The sequence below is a fragment of the Hipposideros armiger genome, unplaced genomic scaffold (assembly GCF_001890085.2).
Source record: "Hipposideros armiger isolate ML-2016 unplaced genomic scaffold, ASM189008v1 scaffold_66, whole genome shotgun sequence".
NCBI classification, from domain to species: Eukaryota; Metazoa; Chordata; class Mammalia; order Chiroptera; family Hipposideridae; genus Hipposideros; species Hipposideros armiger.
This window is the reverse complement of record NW_017731416.1, coordinates 1,979,589-1,999,180: the sequence shown is the minus strand read 5'-3', so window position 1 is coordinate 1,999,180 and position 19,592 is coordinate 1,979,589. Positions and strand designations below refer to the sequence as shown.

General features: G+C 54.9%; 1 protein-coding gene across 5 annotated transcripts in view; it reads left to right on the top strand.

Annotated features, from left to right (window-relative positions):
• TCF7 (transcription factor 7) overlaps nucleotides 1-18,141 on the top strand; it is a 33,996-nt gene extending 15,855 nt beyond the window's left edge. Inside the window, exons 4-12 of one of the 5 annotated variants that reach the window (XM_019642275.1) lie at nucleotides 7,662-7,773; nucleotides 8,613-8,700; nucleotides 10,144-10,236; nucleotides 11,479-11,598; nucleotides 12,062-12,224; nucleotides 12,325-12,432; nucleotides 13,024-13,072; nucleotides 14,257-14,329; nucleotides 15,651-15,767. In XM_019642275.1, coding sequence (XP_019497820.1) covers nucleotides 7,662-7,773; nucleotides 8,613-8,700; nucleotides 10,144-10,236; nucleotides 11,479-11,598; nucleotides 12,062-12,224; nucleotides 12,325-12,432; nucleotides 13,024-13,072; nucleotides 14,257-14,329; nucleotides 15,651-15,654 — 810 coding nt within the window. In that variant the 3' untranslated portion in view covers nucleotides 15,655-15,767. Of the gene's footprint in view, nucleotides 1-7,661; nucleotides 7,774-8,612; nucleotides 8,701-10,143; nucleotides 10,237-11,478; nucleotides 11,599-12,061; nucleotides 12,225-12,324; nucleotides 12,433-13,023; nucleotides 13,073-14,256; nucleotides 14,330-15,650 lie in introns of all 5 variants that reach the window. The other 4 variants (XM_019642273.1, XM_019642276.1, XM_019642277.1 and 1 more) reach the window with 4 other exon arrangements.
• The last annotated feature ends 1,451 nt before the right edge of the window (nucleotides 18,142-19,592 follow it).

Genomic DNA, 19,592 nt, shown 5'->3' with positions numbered 1-19,592 from the left:
GAGGAACTCATCGAGGTCAGAGTAGATGGTCAGGGCCAGGCTCTGGATGGAGCCTGGCTCAGAGCTGGCAAGCCTGGCTCCTGGCAGTGTAGGGAGAGAAGTGAGAACTGCAGGGGACCTTTGGAGCAGAGCCACTGTGGGGGTGGGTGGGTACAGGGCACCTGGGCCAAGGAGATGAAACCCAGCCTGCATTATGCTCCTCCCCAAGCCGTGTGTCCTGGCATGGGCCTGGCTGTCTGTCTAGAGGAAGGGGTACTCTCCAATTAGCATCCAGTGAAATAGTGGTGGCCCTGGCTTTGACTGTCTGCCTGGTCATTCTGACTCCCAAACTTTGCAGGCAGGAGAAGATGGGGTAGGAGGAGACACGGGGTCGCAGACGCCAGCAGGATATCCCTGACTCCAAGCAGTGGCCCCAGCTCCTCCCGGCCTCCTGTGTGCTGCTGGGACCCTGTGCCCAGCCCCAGCCAGGGTGCTGTCCAATGCTGCCACTTTCTCCCTAAACACGGGCCCACACCGGGAGGGCCCCACCCACCCGTACTACTACAGACCCAACTTTGAGAGCGCAGTTTTAATGCATGTAACAGAAGCACTGCAGGGTACAATCTCAGACACCTCAGGGAGGGCGTGAAGACAGACAGGTGAACAGACACAGCAGAGCCGGGTCAGGGTTACAGTCGGCGGGCCTTAGGGGACCGCTGCTCAAGCAGGGCAGGCAGGAAAGGCTTCCAGGAGGAAGTCTCTTTGATGACGCCTGGAAGATGGGTGGGAATTGGCTCAGCCGAGTGGGGGTGAGTTCCCCAGGCAGAGGGAACATGGCCGTTAGGGCCAGCAGCCCTCATGGCTGAAGCAGAGCGAGAGGAGGGAAAGATGAGATGGGTTCCCTGGCGTCGCTGAAGGCCCTGAGGGCCATAAGGGGCCCAGTCCTGGCTTGTTGGAGGCTGTGTGACTATAGGCAGCTTTCTCAACTCGCCTCCATCATGGTAAAACGGGAAGGATAATGCCTGCCTCGAAGTGGTTGTCACATGTGGCACTTACAATTTCAGTTTGTCACCTCCGCGCTTGGCAGAGAGAACAGTATCAATAGCCCCCCTTTCTATCTAGCCAGCCTCTGCCCCAGAAGGAGCATGGGGCTCGGGATGTGCGTCTGCCACTCCTTCTATGGGCTTGTCCCCAAGAGCCTCTCCCCAGCTCCAGAGCAGGTATCGGGAAAACCCCCCAGGAGCCAGCAGCTGAGAGATTGAAGTCAGCTCCATGGCAGATGAGTGGGTGAGGCACACGGGGGTTCTCTGGGGCCCCAGAGGTGCTAGGGGCCTTCATTCCACAAATCGTAGTGAACGTGCTGAGGACAGAAGCTGGACAGGCAGAGATGACTAACAAGCTGATTCTGCTTTCCAGGACCCCCACGCTGACCTCTGCACCAAGGGGACATCTCTGCCTGCTGGGCCAGTGGAACCCCACCCAGGCAGTTCACAGCCCTTTCCAAGGAGGTGACCGTTAGGCTGAGGTCATAAAGGGAAGCCAGCCTGGCAAAGAGCAGGAGGAAGTATGGAAAGTTGCGAGGGGAGGGAGAAAGGGCTGGGCACCTGGGCAGGAGAAGCGCGCGCCTGTGAGGCTGGGCATGGCTGGGTTGCGGCTGAGCAGTGGTGAGCAGAGATGTGGGCTAGGGCCCTGGAGGCCGTGTCCAGTGGTTGCCATCAGGCAGGCAGGCAGGCAGCCAGGGGGAGTGGCCAGAGGCCCCATCCCAGGGGTCCCAGAACCTGCTGGAGCACTTTTAGGGTCAGGCAAACACTGGTTCTGGTAACTGACCAGCCAGGCCGGAGAAGGGAAGAGACTGGGTTTAGGACTGGGACTCCCTCCCCTGCTCCCCCTTGTTCAGTTCATGAGAGCAGTACAGGGGGTGGAGTCCCAGCTCTGCCACTTGCTAGCTGTGAGACCTTGGGCAAGCTGTATAACCTCTCTGTGCCTCACTTTCCTCATTATCAAATGGGGATAGTAATTGTACCTGTTCCATAGGTTTGTTTTAGGGGTATATGAGTTATACTCTGTAAGGTGCTCGGAACTATGCCTAGCACACGGTAAACATGCAGCTGTCATTAGCAGATGCTGCTCTCTCAGCCTGGCACATAGTAGGAGCTCAGTAAATACATCCTGATTGAAAGTGGCTGCCAGCAGTCATCAACTGAGAATCCTGGTGCATGTGTGGGGGTTGGGGGCTTCTCCTGGCACAGCCCCCTACCACAGAAGGCTTTCTCCGGAGGACCTGGTCAGGCCTGACATGCTCCCCCAACCTCAGGCTTGAGGCCAGATGAAGCAGCAACTTTCTTCGCTGGGAAAGTGTTGTGGGGCTCAAGCGTTTGGGGGTTTTCAGAGTCAACTGTCGGAGGCGAGGGAGTTTCTCTGTTGGCGGTGGCAAGGGCTCTCAGTGCACACAGCCTGCAAGCGGACTGCTGCGGTCTGCAGGGAAAATGCCGACTGTGTTTATTTTTCACCTGAGCCTGCAGGAAGTGGAGGCGGGGGTGAGGAGGGGAGGCGGGGGCAGCCCAGCCAGGCCAAGCTCAGCTTCAGAGCAGAGGAGACCTGCCTCAGGAGTCCCTCATTTCCACCTCCTGGCCCAGCCTGCCTGCTCATGCTGGGGCACCGGAGTGAGCAGGTTCCAGGCACGGGCTAGCGAAAATACCCCCTAGGGATGAGGACCACCCTGGACAGTAGCCTCTGAGTCGGCTTGGGGAAGGGCAGTAAGAGCGGGCTTGCGGCAGGAAGCACCGCCTCTGCTGAGACTGTAGCAGACATGGTCTCTCCGCCCCAGGGTCTCAAGAGTCTGGGACCCATCCCGCAGTGCCAGTCAGGAGGGGGGACGAGGAAGGGGGCTGCAGGCAAAGAACAGGGGCCCTGGAGTGTCCTGATCAAGGAGTATGGACTGCTGTTGAGTCTTTCATTCATTTATACACTCCACCATGCTGTGGGCACTGACTGAGTGTCCAGCTCTGCTCAGCACTCGGCCCTCAGAGGTAAGAAAGACGAGGCTGTGCCATCGAGATGCTCAGGGCCTGGTGGGGACAATCGACCCAGGCCTCCTTCCCTTGGAGGCTGGGCACAGTCACCATCGGGAAGGAGAGGAAGGGAGCTCCCGTCACTGGGCTCCCCACACACATGCCATGCCTCAGGCGACCCCAGACTTTGTTGTCTGGGCAGCCTGGCCCGGCACAGCCTTGTGCTGAGGCCATAGAGCAGGACGTTCCACTGGCTGAAGGGGGCGTGGGGCACCGGGCCCTGCGCCAGACGGTTCCCCCTGGCTGCCGTCACCAGGCATGGAGGGGGCTGGGGAGTGAGGCTGCAGGGCAGCCTGCACGGACGTGAGAAGGACTGACTGGTCAGGCCCTCAGCGCCCTGCCCTGGACGCCTGGCCACCTTAAGGCCTCCAGCTGCTGGCAGGCTCTCTGCCCCACCCTTGCCCACCTGGCACCTGTCCTGTGGCTTGGCTGCAGACTCCTGTTTAATGAGGCTTTTCCCCAGTTCCCAGGGAAGGCTGGTAGACAGGGTGAGCTCCTTGTCCACAAGGCAACGCCCCCCAACCCTCCCGACTGCCCGTCATGCACATCCATGCTGGGCCAGAGTCTAGCCTGAGCTGGATTCTGCGGTTTCCTAGGCCTAGCCTGAGCTGTGCTGCAACCCGGGGCTTAACCATTATGGCCAAGAGGGTCAGCTCTAGCCCTCCCTCAGGGCTTCCTGGCCAGAGCTAGCCCTCCTCGGGGAGATTGGTTTGTTGAGAAGCCTGCTGTGGAGCCAAACCCAGCCTCCCACCTTGCTGTGGGCAGAGTGGGACTCCGGACTGCCTTCCTAGAGCTGGCACCTTGGACCCCAGACTCTGCTCCTGAGACTTCCTGGGGTCAGAGCTGACCACTGCAGCAGCCAGGCCGACAGCCCTGAGGGCCAGTGAGCCAGAGCCGGAGCCACGGTTAGATGGCAGGGCCTTCTGTGAAGTAGATGAGACTTGGAGATCCCGTGGTCTGGAGGGACGTGTGGAGGTTGTTCATGCCACCTGCAGGGCCGGGGCTTCAGGAACGGTGGAATGCCTGCTAGTAGGCAGGGTCCCCGGTTCCCGAGGAAGTGGGGCCCTGAGGCTCAGTCTCCCTGACTGCCATGAAGCCTGGTCAGGGCTGATGCTGTCTGGCTGCCACTGTCCTGGGAACCTGTCAGAACAAAAAGGCCCCAGAGGTTTCCAGAAAGCTTCCCACCTTCATAGGCCCTCGGCTGCTGCTCCCCAAATTTCTAGGATTACAGCAGGATCTTTGCATCTGTGACCAGTGAGGTACGCATGGCTGATATTCTCATCCTCGTTTCACAAGGGGCTAGCTGGCCCAGGAGCCTGTAGTGACAAGGTCAATGCAAAGGTCAGCAAGCCTAGAGGTGGGCTTCCTGGCCTACTTCACATCATGGCACACTTAAAAATGACCCCTGGAGGAACTGGAAAAGGAGGCTGGAGGCCGAAGCACCCATGGGAAGTCCTAGGCATACAAGCAAGGAGAGGGCACGCTCGTGGGGTTAGAGGGGGAGTGGGGGCCTGAACATGTATAGCTGTGGAGGCCCAGGGAAGGCCGCTGGTGGCTCCAGGCAGAGGAATGACATGATCTGATCTATGTGGCTGCCGGGTGGACAACTGGTTGAGGGCGCAGGAGGCTGCTGCATCTTCCAGGTGAGAGGTGACTGCCTTGGACTGGCTGGGGCACCGGGAGGGAGGAGGAAGTAATTGGAGTCTAGATATATTTTGAAAGCAGAGCCATTAAGATTTGCTGACAAATTGGATGTGAGAGAAAAAGAAAAGCCAAGGATGACTCCAAGGTGTTTGGTCTGAGCAACTGGAAGGATGCCATTAACTGGAGGAAGATGGAGAGGAGGGTTTGAGGTGGAAGTCAAAGGTTCTGCTTTGGACGTGTTGAGTTTGGGTAGCATTTTAGACCTCTGCATAGAGTTTCTGAGTAGGCATTTGGAGAGTGGAGTTCTAGGGGAAGTGGGGGCTGGAGATATACATGTGGAATCTTCTGATGAAGACACTTAAAGCCATGAGCCTGGATGAGAGCACCCTGAGAGGAGCCGAGAGCCAATTTCAGGTCAGATCAGGAAAAAGATGAGGAGAGAAAGGAGGCTGAGGAGGAGTAGCCTGTGAGGTTGGAGGCACATCAGGCGAGTGTAGCATTCTGGAAGCTAGATGAAGAAACTTTTTCATGGAGGAGGGAGAAATCAGTTGTGTCCCAAGGCTGCCAAGATGTCGGGTAAAATGAAGACTGAGAATTGCCTACTTTGTTCAACAGCGTACAAGTCACCGGGGTCCTTGACAAGAGTCAGCTGGTGAAATGATAGAGCAAGAGACGGGCTGGGTTGGCAGGACGAGAGCTGAGAACTGCAGGCAGTGAATGGGGACGGTTCTGCTGAGGTTTGCAATAAAGGGAGTGAGACATGAGGTGGTAGCTAGGGGGATGTTTACAGGTGGGAGAAATGGCAGCCTGTTGGTACCCTGGTGGGAATGAGTCTGGGCTTGCAAAATGCTGGGCGCAGGACCTGACGTGTGGCAGGTACTCGGTATATGGAGGATTTCACATGAGGCCACAGACCCAGCCCTCTCCTCTTGCCAGCCACCTGCAGGCCTGAGGAGCCTACATTCCACCCGCCATTCCCACACACACTCTCAACCTGTCACAGTTATATCGGGTCAGTGCTGGGAGTGGCATGAGCCTCCCCAAGCTCGCTCAGGCAACAGGGAAGCCACAGAACCCAAGCCATGGTCCTGTCATCCTCTTCCCCAGGTGATGCTGCCAGTGGGCTGCCAGGAGTGCCTGCCATCTCCAGGCAACACCCCTTTGACATAATCAGGACAGTGTCTGGCTCATGTGAGGCCTGGCACCAGAGGGCCAGGGAAGCGCTGAGTGGCATTTCTCCTGCACCTGTGAAGGCTTTTCAGCCTGTGAATAAGGGGCTTCTTACATGTTCCTTCTTCACTACCTAACATCTGAGTAATTGATCTCTTTGGTATTATCTGGTTTTATCCTCACAACAACCCCATGATCAACTCCGTTTGGCAAGGAAATGGATGCTCAGATACTATAGTAAGTCCTTGAAGGCCACACGATAGAACTAGGATCTGAACCTGGTCAGCCCCACTCTTGATCAAGTTCACGGTGGAGAGCCCTCTCTTGGGCTGACAGAGGGAAGCGTTCCTGCCTTGCCCCAGGAGGCCAGGAGGGGGCTCTAGTCAGAAGTAAGGCATCAGGCTCCGGAAGGGGCTGTGGTGCCAGCCTAATCTACACCAGCTACAAAGGAGCCACCGCTACCAAGACATCAGCTCGTCTACCTGAGGATCAAGGAAGGCTGATTAGCCCTGGTGCGTAAGGTTGCTCCTGGTGGGCAGATGGATGAGCAGAGGACAGACAGGTGGCAGTGGCAGCACCCTCCCCGTGCCCTGCGGAGAAGTGTGCAGCCTGTAGCCTAGCCTCACGCTTCCCTGGAGGCAGGAATGTGGGAAAGATGGCAGCCAGGGCTGTTGTTGGGAGGGGTGGGAGCCTGTGCCCACCTGGGAGCCTCCTACCCAGCCTCCCTGGACCCCAGCAGCCAGTGCCAAGGGATCTGTGCCAGTCCTGCTCACCATGAGCTACCCCTAGCTTTCCACACACCTGGTGATAAGGGATCATGCACCCCAGCCGTGACATAGGAGAGGAAACTGAAGCCGAGATGTCGGAGCCTGGCTGAATTCACCCAGTGGGAAATGTCACCCACAGGATGGGAAGGAGCCCAGGCCACAGCCTGTCATTCCTGTCTAACACCCAAGATGTCCCGTTTCTCCTGTGCCATGGTTCAGAAGTTACTCATCTGTGCGCCCAGCAGTGGCCCCACAGATAAGACTTTTCTGAGTAGAAGCTGGGGCTCAATTGTAGCTGATGTCTGCAGGTGTGTGCTGAGCAGGTGTGTGCTGAGGATATGCGGGGCTGGGCTTTGGCTCTGAGCAGCAGCTCCCTGTGGCTGGGTCGCGTGGGGAGCCCCCTTCTCAGCCTGACTGACTCATCTCATGACAGATCCATGTGACTGGTGTGAAAAGTAAGAGTCCTGCGGTGCTAAGGAAACAGGAAGTGCGGGGGCTGGGCGGGTTGGCCCTAGAGGGAGACGGGCCCCACCTTCCCTGAGGGGGCTCTTCCTTGTGTCAACAAATCCTGTTAAGCCTGAGGTGGTGACAGAGGGTCTGACTCAAGACCTCTAGGCTGTTCTGGGGTAGGCCCTGTCCTCAGACCATGTCCTGGTGCCTGGGGCTAGAGGCTGTGAGCAAGTCACAGTGTCTCAGAGAAACTGGGGCGTCTCTGAGCCTGGGAGGCAGGAACAATTTACTGGATAGGAGACAGGTGTCTCCTGCAGTTGAGTGCACAGAGAAACAGAGGCTGTCTATGAGGCGGGACTGCTTGGGCCAAGTCGGGTGGGGGTGGGCAAGAGAGCTGCCCACTGGACACGGGCTGGCTTGAGTCGGGCCCCCTCCTGCAAGACGTGCGGTTTTGACTACCCCCGTTTTCTTTTGACAGTTGGGCTGCCCACACAGTTAATCGGGGCTCTGCCAATATGCACTCCCCCAGCTCTGCCTTTCTCAGGTCTCCCCACATTCACCCACCCTTCTTGTTTTTCAGCACAACAAGGCCAGTCAGCCCGCCCATGGCGTTCCCCAACTCTCTCCTCTCTACGAGCATTTCAGCAGCCCACACCCCACATCTGCACCGGCTGATATCAACCAGAAGCAAGGTACAGACCTAGGATGGGGAGGGGCCCAAGGAGACCTAGAGCCTAGGTGCCAAGTCCCTGGCTTCTGGGACCAGGTGGCTGGGCTCCTTTTACAAATGGAGAACCTGGACAAAATCAGGCCCCCGCAAAATGCCAGAAAGAGGAACTGTGGGGCCTGAGTGTACCAGAGGGCTGGGGGAATTGGTGCCAGGTCCAAATTGGAAGGCTTCATCTTGAGGTAGGAGCCTAGTTCTGAGTGCCCTCCCACTGCCAATATGGGAGCAGGCATCTGAGCAAAGCTGGTAGCTATAAAACTTAGAGCCTTTCCCTCCCCCCAGTGAGAAAATGGAAAGTGGTGGTTGTGAGGGCTGATTCACCTCAGCCTCAGGCAAAGTCATTCTGAAATCAGCCATTGTCGACTGTGGGAAACCTGCTGACTCAAAAGTGGGAGGAGTGGGGCAGAACCCTGGCTCCACAGGCCAGGTTCCCCCAGACTAGGGGGCCTGCCCCTGCCCAGAAAGCCAGGCCAAAGCCCCCCAACACAGGCCCCGGTTGCACACTAGCGGTGGACAAAGACGGGGTGAGGCCTGGCCTCCCATTCCTGAATGACTCCTGCTCTGCCCCTGGCCAGCCAGTGTCCTTAGACAAGTTACCCAAGCCCTCTGCCCTGGGTTCCCTAGCCTGTAAATGGGGCTCTGTTATCACACTGGGATAGTCCTGAACAAAGCAGTATGTCTAGTCCTCTAGCACAGGGCGGGGAGATCTTAGCGGCCCCCCACAGGAGACTAGGAGGCAGTAACTAGCCGCTGTGTGTGGCCTCTGGGTCAGGCTGGTTCTGACTCGGCCCCTCTCCACTGCAGTTCACAGGCCTCTGCAGACTCCTGACCTCTCTGGCTTCTACTCTCTGACCTCAGGCAGCATGGGACAGCTCCCCCACACTGTGAGCTGGTGAGTGTGGGCCCAAAGGGAAGGGGGCACCTTGCACTGGTTGAACCCCATATACTTGCCCTTCTGTTTTCCTCCTCCATCCTGTGCCGAGGACCCTGCTGCCAGCTCCATAGGTACCAGGGCGGGCCAGCAGCTCTATCCATTCCCCAAGAAGCCTGACGTATTCCCTTTGGGAAGACGGGAGACTGGGCTCCTGGTCCCAGCCCTATTGCACTTGAACTCTGTCTCGGTGACTAGACTTGAATGGGAGAGCCTTGGGCTGCTCAGGGCCATGTGAGTATATAAGAGAAGGTAGGCCTGAGCAGGGAGGGGACAGCATGAATGGCCGTAAGAGAGGCTGTTGCTTCTCTGCCACCTAATGGCTAGAGGAGTACTTCCCACTAGCCTCAGTGCCTACTGCTGGCTGGTCCCTTCCCTGGCTGAGCTACTTGAGGGGCAGGGTCCCTTCTTGCCCCTGCGGTGCCTGCTGGAGCCCAAGCCCCTGGCCAGTCTGCTTAGAGAACCTATTAAGGCTGGGCCAGGAACAGCCAGCCGGGACCCCGCGTCAGTAGGCCCAACTGTGGACCAAAGGGCCTCTCTTTGGCTGGAGCTGGGGCTCAGCAGGGCAGGCTACTTGGCCTTTTGCTCAGCAACTGCACTGTGACCTGGGAAGGTCCCTAGCCTCTCTGGCCTGAGGCAATCACTTCAGGCCCACTTGCCCCATTCCACTTACCCTGTATCCATGTTCAGCTCATCCCACCATTTCTAGATTCTTTTTGGACAAAGCTCCACTCTGAATACAAATCAGGAGTACCCCCACAAGTACCCCCAGGACTGTGAGGTGTGCCAGGTAGGGGTCTGGGCACCAGAGAAGCACTGCTGACGCCGACCGATCCTCAGGTCCCCACCCTCACAGAGCTTGGTCTGCCTAGTGCACAACCCAGGCAAGAGGCCAGCCTGTTACAGGGCACTGTTAGTTTGATTGGGGCTGTAGGAGCCCAGAGGGGCACCACATCCAGCTTGGGATCTCAAGGGCTTTCAGGAGAAAGGGTCTTTAACCAAGAAGCCCTGAAAGATGACCAGGAGTTCAAGCAGGCAAAGTGAGGCAGAAGAACAGTCTCAACAGTGTCAGCAGTGGGTGCGAAGGCCCTAGGGCAGGTATCAGCCCTGTACTGACCCGGACATTTCAGGAGGCAGGCTGGAGGGGACCTGGGGCCTGCTAAGCTGGGTGCCCACAGAAGGCTGCCATTTCTACCCCTTAAGCACCAGTAGAAGCCTGTAGAGGGAAATACATGTAGCACAGGCTGCCCTCTGGTGGCAGATGCTTAAAACATACACAGCAGTGGTCCAAGCAGAGGCCAATTTGCCTCACCCTCTATGCGTCAGGCCTAAGCATTCTGGGGAAGTCCTTCCCCACATCTGGCTAGTAGCCCGACTGCTAACAGCTGTCTCTCCCAACCACAGGCCCAGCCCTCCTCTCTACCCCCTGTCCCCTTCCTGCGGATATAGACAGCACTTCCCTGCCCCCACTGCAGCCCCTGGCGCCCCCTACCCCAGGTGAGTCCCCTACCCTGCAGCCAGGCCCCTGCTTCTTGTTGCCCAGGCTTCAGTGCCCACACAGGGCCGTGCCCAGGCCCGTGCTTGCCCTGTGCTAGTCGTTTGTCCAAACGTCCGTCTGTCATTCTGCAGCCCCATGCTGCTCTGTGCCTGAGAATGAAGCCACTGGGAGTGCAAGAGGCCTAAGCCCAGGCCATGCTGTGCAGCCCAGAGCAGCCAGGGGCAGTGCACACACACGTGTGCCTGTGTTCCTGCCTCTGTGCATGTGTCAGTCTGTGTGCAGGTGTGTGGATCAGAGTTGGGGCAGGAATTCCAGAACAGGTCTGGAAGTCTGCATCCCTGCTGAGGGGAGGGCCAGTCAGGACTCTACTGGGCATCCCCTGAGCTCCACGCAAGCTGAGGCCGCATCTTTTACAGGTGTCTCCAACATCTGTCCCTTAGGGGCTGACCCCCGACCTGTGTAAGCAGCAGGGGGCAGAGTGGTATCCATAGAACAGCAAGAAAGGGAAGTGGGAGGTGTGTGTATATGTCATTGACAGACCCGTGCTAGGTGTGGAACAAGGAATTCAGCAGCCGTTCCCTGCCCTGTGGAGCGCACAGCCCAGGGCAGGAGGTACAGACACAGCACCAGTAGTCAATGGGCCACATGGGTGACGAGGAAGCCCCAAGGAGGCTCCAGCCAGACCTGATGGGTCAGGGAAAGCTCCACAAACAGGGTAACATCTCCTGAGTGAGGGGGACAAGGGGAACAGCAGTAGTTGGGGGATGGCTGGGGGTGGGAAGTGATGGGAAATGGGAAAGATGGGGCTAGAAATGTCAGCAGGGACGATCATACTGGGCTGCAGGCAGTGGGGGAGTTCCAGCCAGCAGCACTCCTAAGTGTTTATAATCTAAATGTCACTGGCTGTTGTGTGGCGTGTCCTGGAGGAGACAAGCAGGAGAGGAAGTCCACAGGGTAGTCACAGGCTCAGGAGACTTAGCTGGTGAGGGCAGGTGACGACAAGGGGACAGATTCACAAGCTCTTTAGGATTGAGTAACCACCGGAATGACATACATATAGGTTTCTGCAATGTCTGTGCAGTGTGTCGGACGCAGGTATCTGTACGCATCTCTGTATTGTGTGTAGGCCAGTGGGGCGGGGTATCTGTGACCTGTCCCTTGTGTACTCTGCAGGGCCTGCATGTGTCCAGAGGTCTGGCCTGCACACACCTGGCTCAGTGGTAACTCTTCTCTGCCTCTAGGTTCACCCACCCATCCCTGATGCTAGGTTCTGGCGTACCTGGTCACCCTGCGGCCATCCCCCACCCGGCCATTGTGCCTCCCTCAGGGAAGCAGGAGCTGCAACCCTATGATCGCAGCCTGTGAGTGAAAAAGCGCACGGTGGGGTGGGCGGGGGACAGGTGAGCAGGCCTCAGGCTCCCATCTGTCAGCCAGGATACACGTTCCTTTCACCAGGCCCCAGGCTGCTGCCTGGAAGTTCCAAGGATTGCCAGAGGAGGCTTCTGGTCAGTGTCTTGTGGCTCTTGCCACTGACCACTGTTTTCTGACCCTCAGAAGCAGGACGGAGTGGGTGGAGTAGGGAACAAGGATTTAATTTAAGCCAAGGTAGGAGGGGCTCAGAAGTTCTTACACACACTTTTTTTACTTAGCTGCAATATTCCTGTAAGGAACAATGAACTCTTCTCACCCATTTTGAGGTTGCTAAAAAAAGACTCCATGTACAAAACCCAAGCATCCACGCACTTACACACACGCTAGAGGAAGGAGGTAGTATCAGGTGGGCACTGTGGCCGCTCCCAAGTGATCTGGACATGTGCCCCTCAGGAAGACACAGGCAGAAGCCAAGGCAGAGAAGGAAGCCAAGAAGCCAACCATCAAGAAGCCGCTCAATGCCTTCATGCTGTACATGAAGGAGATGAGAGCCAAGGTCATTGCAGAGTGCACGCTCAAGGAGAGTGCTGCCATCAACCAGATCCTGGGCCGCAGGGTAAGGCCCCGGGGCAGGTGGGCTGGCAGGGGTGGCCCCTGGCTCCCTTGACCCTGGTGCAGCCCGCTGACTCCGGTGCACCCCATCTTTCCCTCTACAGTGGCACGCACTGTCGCGGGAAGAACAGGCCAAGTATTATGAGCTGGCCCGCAAGGAGAGGCAGCTGCACATGCAGCTATACCCAGGCTGGTCGGCGCGGGACAACTATGTAAGTGGGCAACAACACCACAGGGATGGACGGAGGGCCCTCAAGAGGCCATGCCCCAGGCCAGTCTCCGCAGGGAAGGCAGGACTACTCTCCCGAACACAGATAAGGGGAGGGGGGAGGGTGCAGGGTCCTAGGTTCCCATGGCTGGCTTGGAAGAGGGCCGGCAGGGAATCTGCCCCTGAAGGCAGGCCCAGGTCCCGTTTTCCACCCAGGATACACTCCACACAGGGCTGTTGCTCAGTGTTTGATTGGGCTACATGGACAGACGGGGAGGAAGAAGCCTGGAATTGACCTCCTCCATTCAAAACGGAGGCCAGCATGGGAAGGGAGGTAACCTAACTGTGATGGTTACCTAGCAAAAGTTACAGTCAAGAAACACCAGTGCCAGTGTTGTATGTCAACTGTAATTGAAAAAAATTTTAAATAAAATATTAAAAAGTACACCAGGGCTCCCAGGTAAGAAGGCACCATGTGTCTGGAATCCCAAGCAGCAGCTAGACTAGGCAGCAGGCTTCAGGTGTCCCAGCCACTAGGTCACTGGGGTACCATCGTCTGCTCCCTGATCTGAGCATCCCCCTTTGCTCCCTGCAGGGGAAGAAGAAGAGGCGGTCCAGGGAAAAGCACCAAGAATCCAACACAGGTGAGACCTTCCCTTAGCAGTAGTGGAGGCGCCGCTCCCGGCCCCCATTTCACGAGCAGCACTGTTCTGGCCCAGAGGGAGGGGCAGAGTACTCAGCCACGAACCTGCTGGGCCTGGGCCCTCTGGAAACAAGGCCTGTGTCTCCTAAGTCACATACCCAACATGTGAAACAGCTATACTAAGTCCCAGGGGAGACCAGCAGAAGCCAGTTCAGTCACAGCAGTGGTGTATGGGCCCACCACACCTACACCACCTTTGCCAGCTCTGCTCACAGCTAGCCTGTCAGAGAAACGTAGCGAGGAGCTGATTGTATGATCCAACGCTAAACCCAAACCGGGCACCTGGTTAGTTCTGAGGCGTCTGGGCTGAGGCTGAGCCAGGCCCCATGCCTAGGCCCAGTAATCACATGGCCTGCTGGCTGCTGCCCAGCAGTTTCTATCCACCCCCAAACCCGCTTTTCATGGCAGCGCCAAGTCCCCTGTGAAGACCCAGGGAGCCCACACCCTGCTGCAAGTCTTCCTGTGGGTGAATTCCTGCCCCAACTCTGATTCACATTCATGAATGACTCAGCTATGCTGCCCCCACACATGGAAGCTGGAAGCTAGGACTGGGGCAGGGCAGTTCTCGGCCCTTTTGCTAAGGTTGAGGAATGGGCTTTACTTACCATCTGAAAGTGTGTGGAACAATCTTAGTCTTAAGCCACAGCATGAGGGGATATGGGTCAGACAGATTGGGCATTGGCAAAAATGCAAAACAATACAAAACAAATAAACCCTGGATAAAATGGCAGGGAGTTGGGGAGGTGGTAGGCAGCCCTAAGGCAGAAGAGGTTGGATCCCCAGAGGCCTCCCTGGGCCCTTCTGCAGCTCCTCTGCGGGAGGGGGTCCCACAAGCCAGAGAGGAGACAGCCTGATAGGGTCCCCTCCCTTCTCATCCCCACCATTCTTCCCACTGCCTCTAATGCCCAGCTGGGTGCCCCACCTTTCCTGACACCTTGGCTCTGGGCTCTAGGGCTCCCACTGGGGCTGGCTGTGCCATGGAGAGGCTCTCTGCCTGTGGGGGCTGTGGAGTATCTGTGACTAGCTAACACTGATGTTACCTCTTCTTTCTGGGCCCTGCTCTGCCCTGCTGCCTGCCTGCTCGCCCTCTGCCCTGCTCTGCCCCTCTGGCATGGCCGTGAGCAGACCCTGGCTCGCCTAAGAAATGCCGTGCTCGCTTTGGCCTCAACCAGCAGACGGATTGGTGTGGTCCGTGCAGGTGGGTTTGTCCCCACCACCATCCTCCCTTTGCTTTAAGCTGCTTCCCTGACTCTGCACATGTTCTGCTGGGCCTGCAGCCCTCCTTTGCCCCCCGCCCTAGCCCCCAGCACATCTGCACATCGGGGAGCCTATGCCTGCTAAGAATGGGATGAACACTGAACACAGCTTGTGGGGAAGACCTCTTGGGTCTAGGTGCAAGGAGGGGGAGAGAATGTTCTAGAAGGGAAAGGCAGACTCAGGAATGTAATTCTTGTGCCTAGGTCCTCTGGTAATGGTCTGGTATTAACCAGGCCTAGTTGGTCCTTGGCAGACGAATCTCACACGCACCATTCAGGTGGCCCAAGCCTCTGTTCCCCGGCCTGTGTCATCATAGCCCACCAGCTCCATCACTTCAAGTTGGGATCCCTGCCTGAGCCCTTAAATCTAAGTAAAATAAGGTGACTACTGTAGAGAATACCCTGAAATAACGTTAGTGTCAAGTGACCATGGGACTCATCACCATCACCTGAGACCAGAGGGCTGGAGATGTAGGGAGAGAGGAACAGGCCTACTCAGGCCCTGTAGCTTTCAACCTGTGTTTCACCATACAACAGAAAAATGCTGGTGTATGTGAAAAGGTGTATCTATACCAAATGGCTAAAAGTTGCCTATTTTAGGTTCAGGCCAAGGCCTGGGGTAGGGCTAAGGCTGAGGCTACTCCAGGCAGTTAGTTCACTGACTCCAAGGAATACTTACTTGTCCAGTCCCTGAGTACCCTCCATGCTCTCTGTCCAAGGGCAAAGAGGAATTGGAGGGGAGTGCTGGAGGGAGGTGTGTGTGTGTGTATACATGATGGAAGGCAACCCTGTCCTCAGAGGAGGCCGTAATTCCACCCATGCCATGCTACTGAAACAAATTATCTAGAGAACTCTTAAGATGGTAAAAGTGGATGAGAAGAATTACTGTCCATTTCTTCTCTGCTCCTAACCTAGTTGTTCAGTCCAATAAGCCACAAGCGTTGCAGACCCTTGCATTAATGCAGATCTGAGCCCCACAAACACACGTGGAATAGACTCAAAGGCCCAGATTAGGAGATGGCTTCCCTGGAAAACAGGAGGCAGCCCACAGGCCTAGCTCCAAAAGGTCCCTATGCCACCTTGTGGCTGTGCTGGGAACGGCACCTGCCCCACGCCTGGGCCAGGCCAAGCAGAGTTGCAGTGCTGATTCCCGTCTGAAGGCTCACTAAGTCCTGGGGAGGGGACAAGAAGTTAGCTAGGCCGGTGCAAGGACAGCATTTTTTGGTTGTGGTGTATGACTATGAATTCACCCTCTGTTTACAGATAACTCTCTTCACTATTCCTAGGAGGAAAAAGAAATGCATTCGGTACTTACCCGGAGAAGGCCGCTGCCCCAGCCCCGTTCCTTCCGATGACAGTGCTCTAGGCTGCCCTGGGTCCCCAGCCCCCCAGGACTCGCCCTCATACCTCCTGCTGCCCCACTTCCCCACAGCACTACTTGCTAGCCCTGCAGAGCCAGGGCCTACGTCACCAGGTCTCTCGGCCGCTCTCAGCCTCCCAGCCCCCTGGGCCCCCACAGGTCCCCCACAATGCCCTGTAGAATACACAGGTACAGCAACAGGAATCTCGGAGACAGGAAGCCTAGCATGTACAGGACACCTGGCCTCCAGGAGCCCGCCCTCTGAGAAGAAGCGACAGAGCCCCAAAGCACGTGGAAACCGGCCAGGGGTCCTGTTGACGCCCTCCTCTCAGGGTCCAGGCTCTGGAGATTGCAGAGGCTGCACAACTTCTGCCTGAACCTGGAGCCATCAGTTCAAACTGCTCCAAGTGGTACATCAGATCTGTGTTATCTGATTAAGGGCATCCCTGTGCCTATGGCAGCCTGCATCTATTCTTACCATCTGTCTTGCTAGCCAGATGCTCCTGCCTCCCTTGCTTTTCTGCTGTAGGTCACAGATGGGCTGGACTGAACCCAGCTGTTTTCCCTACCTTGCCTCCCCATCCCCACCATTACCATATCCTCCCCATACCAGATACTTCATGGACCAAGAATGAGCTGGTTTATCAAATGTGAGCATGGTCACAACCACAAGCTCAAGACGACAATGCTTCTCTTAGGGCCTACAGAAGGCCTGTTTTACAGAAAACCAGCTGCCATTTGTAAGCTGGACCAAAGGAATCCTGCCACATTCTCAGGAGTTTGTAGGAGGAGAGGATGGAATAGGTTAAGTTTAGGCCTATCACCCTCGGCAACAGAATAACCTGACACTACTATATCAGGCAAGTGTGGGAGGTGGGGGTATCTGGCTCTAATTCAACTGACTTGGAAATAATTCCTGAGAAACCACCAAAGCCCCAGACCTGTCCCCAGTGGCTATAACCAACAGTTAAAGAAGTCATGGCCCAAAATCTGGTGTGCATCCCTCCCCGTTCTGAGAACCTTTTCCACAGCTCCATTTCCAGCTTACCCACCTCAGTGCAACCAGCTCTTGGGCAGTTGTAAGAGGGCAAACCAAACCTCACACAGCCGGCGTCTGATTTCCAGCATGAAACCAGGCCAGCTTTAGTTTCCCTATGGGACTACAGGAAGGAGGACCATTAAAACCAAAGCAAGGAGCCCAGAAAACCTCTAGTGGTAGACCGTGGGTTTTCACCACAGCCTACTTTAACCCATTTCTGAGCCAAGCTTCAACCCTGAGCCTTAAAAATCTTTTTTTTTTTTTAATTTAACTTGTTTTTTGCCGCCTTCTCACTGTATATAGCCTGAATACAAGGAAGGGCTGTCCCTGCACCCACAAACACCCCTCAACAAAATCCTTTAGTTCTTTCTTTAGCCACTGGCTTCTCAGAATCCAAAGATCATATATTGTAGTGTAGCAGGAAGTCTTGAGAAGAAAAGGACCATTGTAGTGTTCAAAATATTTTTGTATTGTCAATGCATCATCATAGAAAAACTTTAATATGAGAATAAAGATACTTTTTACTGGGTTTCTTTTTCAAAGCTTGACCCTGGGGAATAAGCTGTTTCAGCAACAGTATGACACTATCATCTCCACAACCATGAAACATGGGGTTTATTTTATTATGGTACACATGTTCTCAACACTTTCAACCTCCAGAAACCAGGGATTACTACTATCCTCATGGGGCCTGGGCCCTGCCCCAACCCCCAGAGCCAGGCTTATGCTGGGTATAAGTTCCCATGCCAAGCCTTGTTCTTACAGTCCTGCCCCCTTCCCCCCATCCTGACCTCACAACTGATGTAGGTACAGGTCAGTCTGCCCACCCCCACCGCTCATGACAATGGGTTGGAAACTGCCACCCACAGACCCTAAGATAATCAACTAGACATAGGTGTACATGACCACTAGGCTTCATTTTCTGAGGGCTGAGAGAAAAGATACACTATAAAAGTATATTCTTATGAGAAAAATGGACCAACAAGTCATAACCTGGTATAAAATCCAAAAAAGGGTGTTTTAATAGTACCCTTCCTTCCCAAAGATTAAGGTGCTTGAAGTATCTTCCTATTTTTATACAAAGCCTCTGAAGTTTGACAGATCTACAACTTCCTTTTCACACAGCAGTTTCACGTTAAAATATACTGTTACTGTTAACTTCCTGATACCTATCATGAATGTAAAAGGTGTCATAAAGCCACCTCAACAGGTCAGTCAACCATTAGGGACAAATGTTGGGCAAGAACTGTATACAACAAACAGCCAATGGGCCACCATCATGCATTGTAATTTTCACTGAGTTATATTTTTTGGATCTTGTTTTAAAATATTTATAAATAAAGTCATCTTCCAGAGTAGTGTCTATTTAAAGTAGGGCACTGGAAGTTGTAATCCCAGACTCGCTTTTTTCTGGAAGGGTGCTAGAGGAGACGAGCCATTCTCTTGACATCTGCCCCATTTAAAGAATTCCACTCTGGCTACTGGCCTAGTTGTTTCAAAAAACTACATTCTAACCAAGGCTTATGCAAGCCTAGCTTGCTGCATCTGATTTGGTGTCTTATTTAGAGTACACTGGGTACATGAACAATGCATCCTTTGTGTATGTGAGAGTAGAGAAGGGGGGCTTTGGCATCATTGTTAAAATCAAACCAGCCTTTTAAAAAACTTCAAAGAGGAAACTGAAACTCTCCAAGATCACACCAGCACATTCCTATGAGGTCACAGGGTGACTTGAGAGTGCAGCCCCCAATTCAACTTCAAATACCACCTCAGTCCCACCTCACTGCCAGCCAAGAACCAGCCCTGTCTTCTGAGACATAGCCCAACCTCCCTTACACATTCCCAGCCAACTGCAAGATTTGCTTGAAATACAGATCTTGACCCTTCCCCTGCTGCCCCCCTGTGCTCAGAGGACATTGTGAGGGCTCAGCCCAGTAAGCTACCAGGGCCTTCCCAAGTCTCCCAAGGTGTTTCCCCCTTTTACAGGAAGCCCCATGGCTAGGCTCTCTTCTGAGCTGTACCCATCTTCTGAATAGCCCAGAAGCCCAGCCAGCCATTCAGTGTACACAGTAAGCCTGGTCAGGAAAGCCACAAGTTGGGGGAAGAATGATTCTTTACATTGTTCCAAACGACTCGGTTCTTGCATGCGTTTCTAGAAAAATTGCACAGTAGGGACAAGGGTAACAAGGACTTCCCAGGCCTGTGTATCCAAGTAGAAGATTTGAGACCAAAACCTAATTCATAATATAAAAAAAGTAGAATGGGCTTTTTAAGATTGAAAATGCTGCTTTAGCTTGACTGTTTCTCAGGTCTCCAGAACTTGCTTCACTATGGGTCCTTGAACAGAGGTGGCCATGCAAGCAGACCCTAGTTCCTAGGTTGTGTGAACTCCCCCAATCCCTACTATTCCAGTCTCTTTCTCAGATCTCAAATAACCATAGGATTCTTTAACTCAGGCTCCTGGGCTCTCCACTGGTCCAGAGCAGCTAATAGATCTTCACTGGTGTACTTGTCCACAATGTGCATGGTGATCTGAGAGGAGCCCTAACTTCATGTACATAGAACATAGATGGGGTGTTCCCAAGTCAGTTCCCTAGAATAAAAGCCTAGCTCAGGTCAGAAAAGATTTTGAAGTTAAGGAGAGGGGATTGGGCAGAGTTAACTGAAAAGAGCAAATTCTGTGCCGGGGGTAGCAACTATCCTATCCCTAGCAGTCCTCATGAATTAGATCATTAACAATACAAGGTAAGGGGTATTTCAGCAACTATGAATTATAGGGGAGACAGTTAACTTGTTCAGACTGATA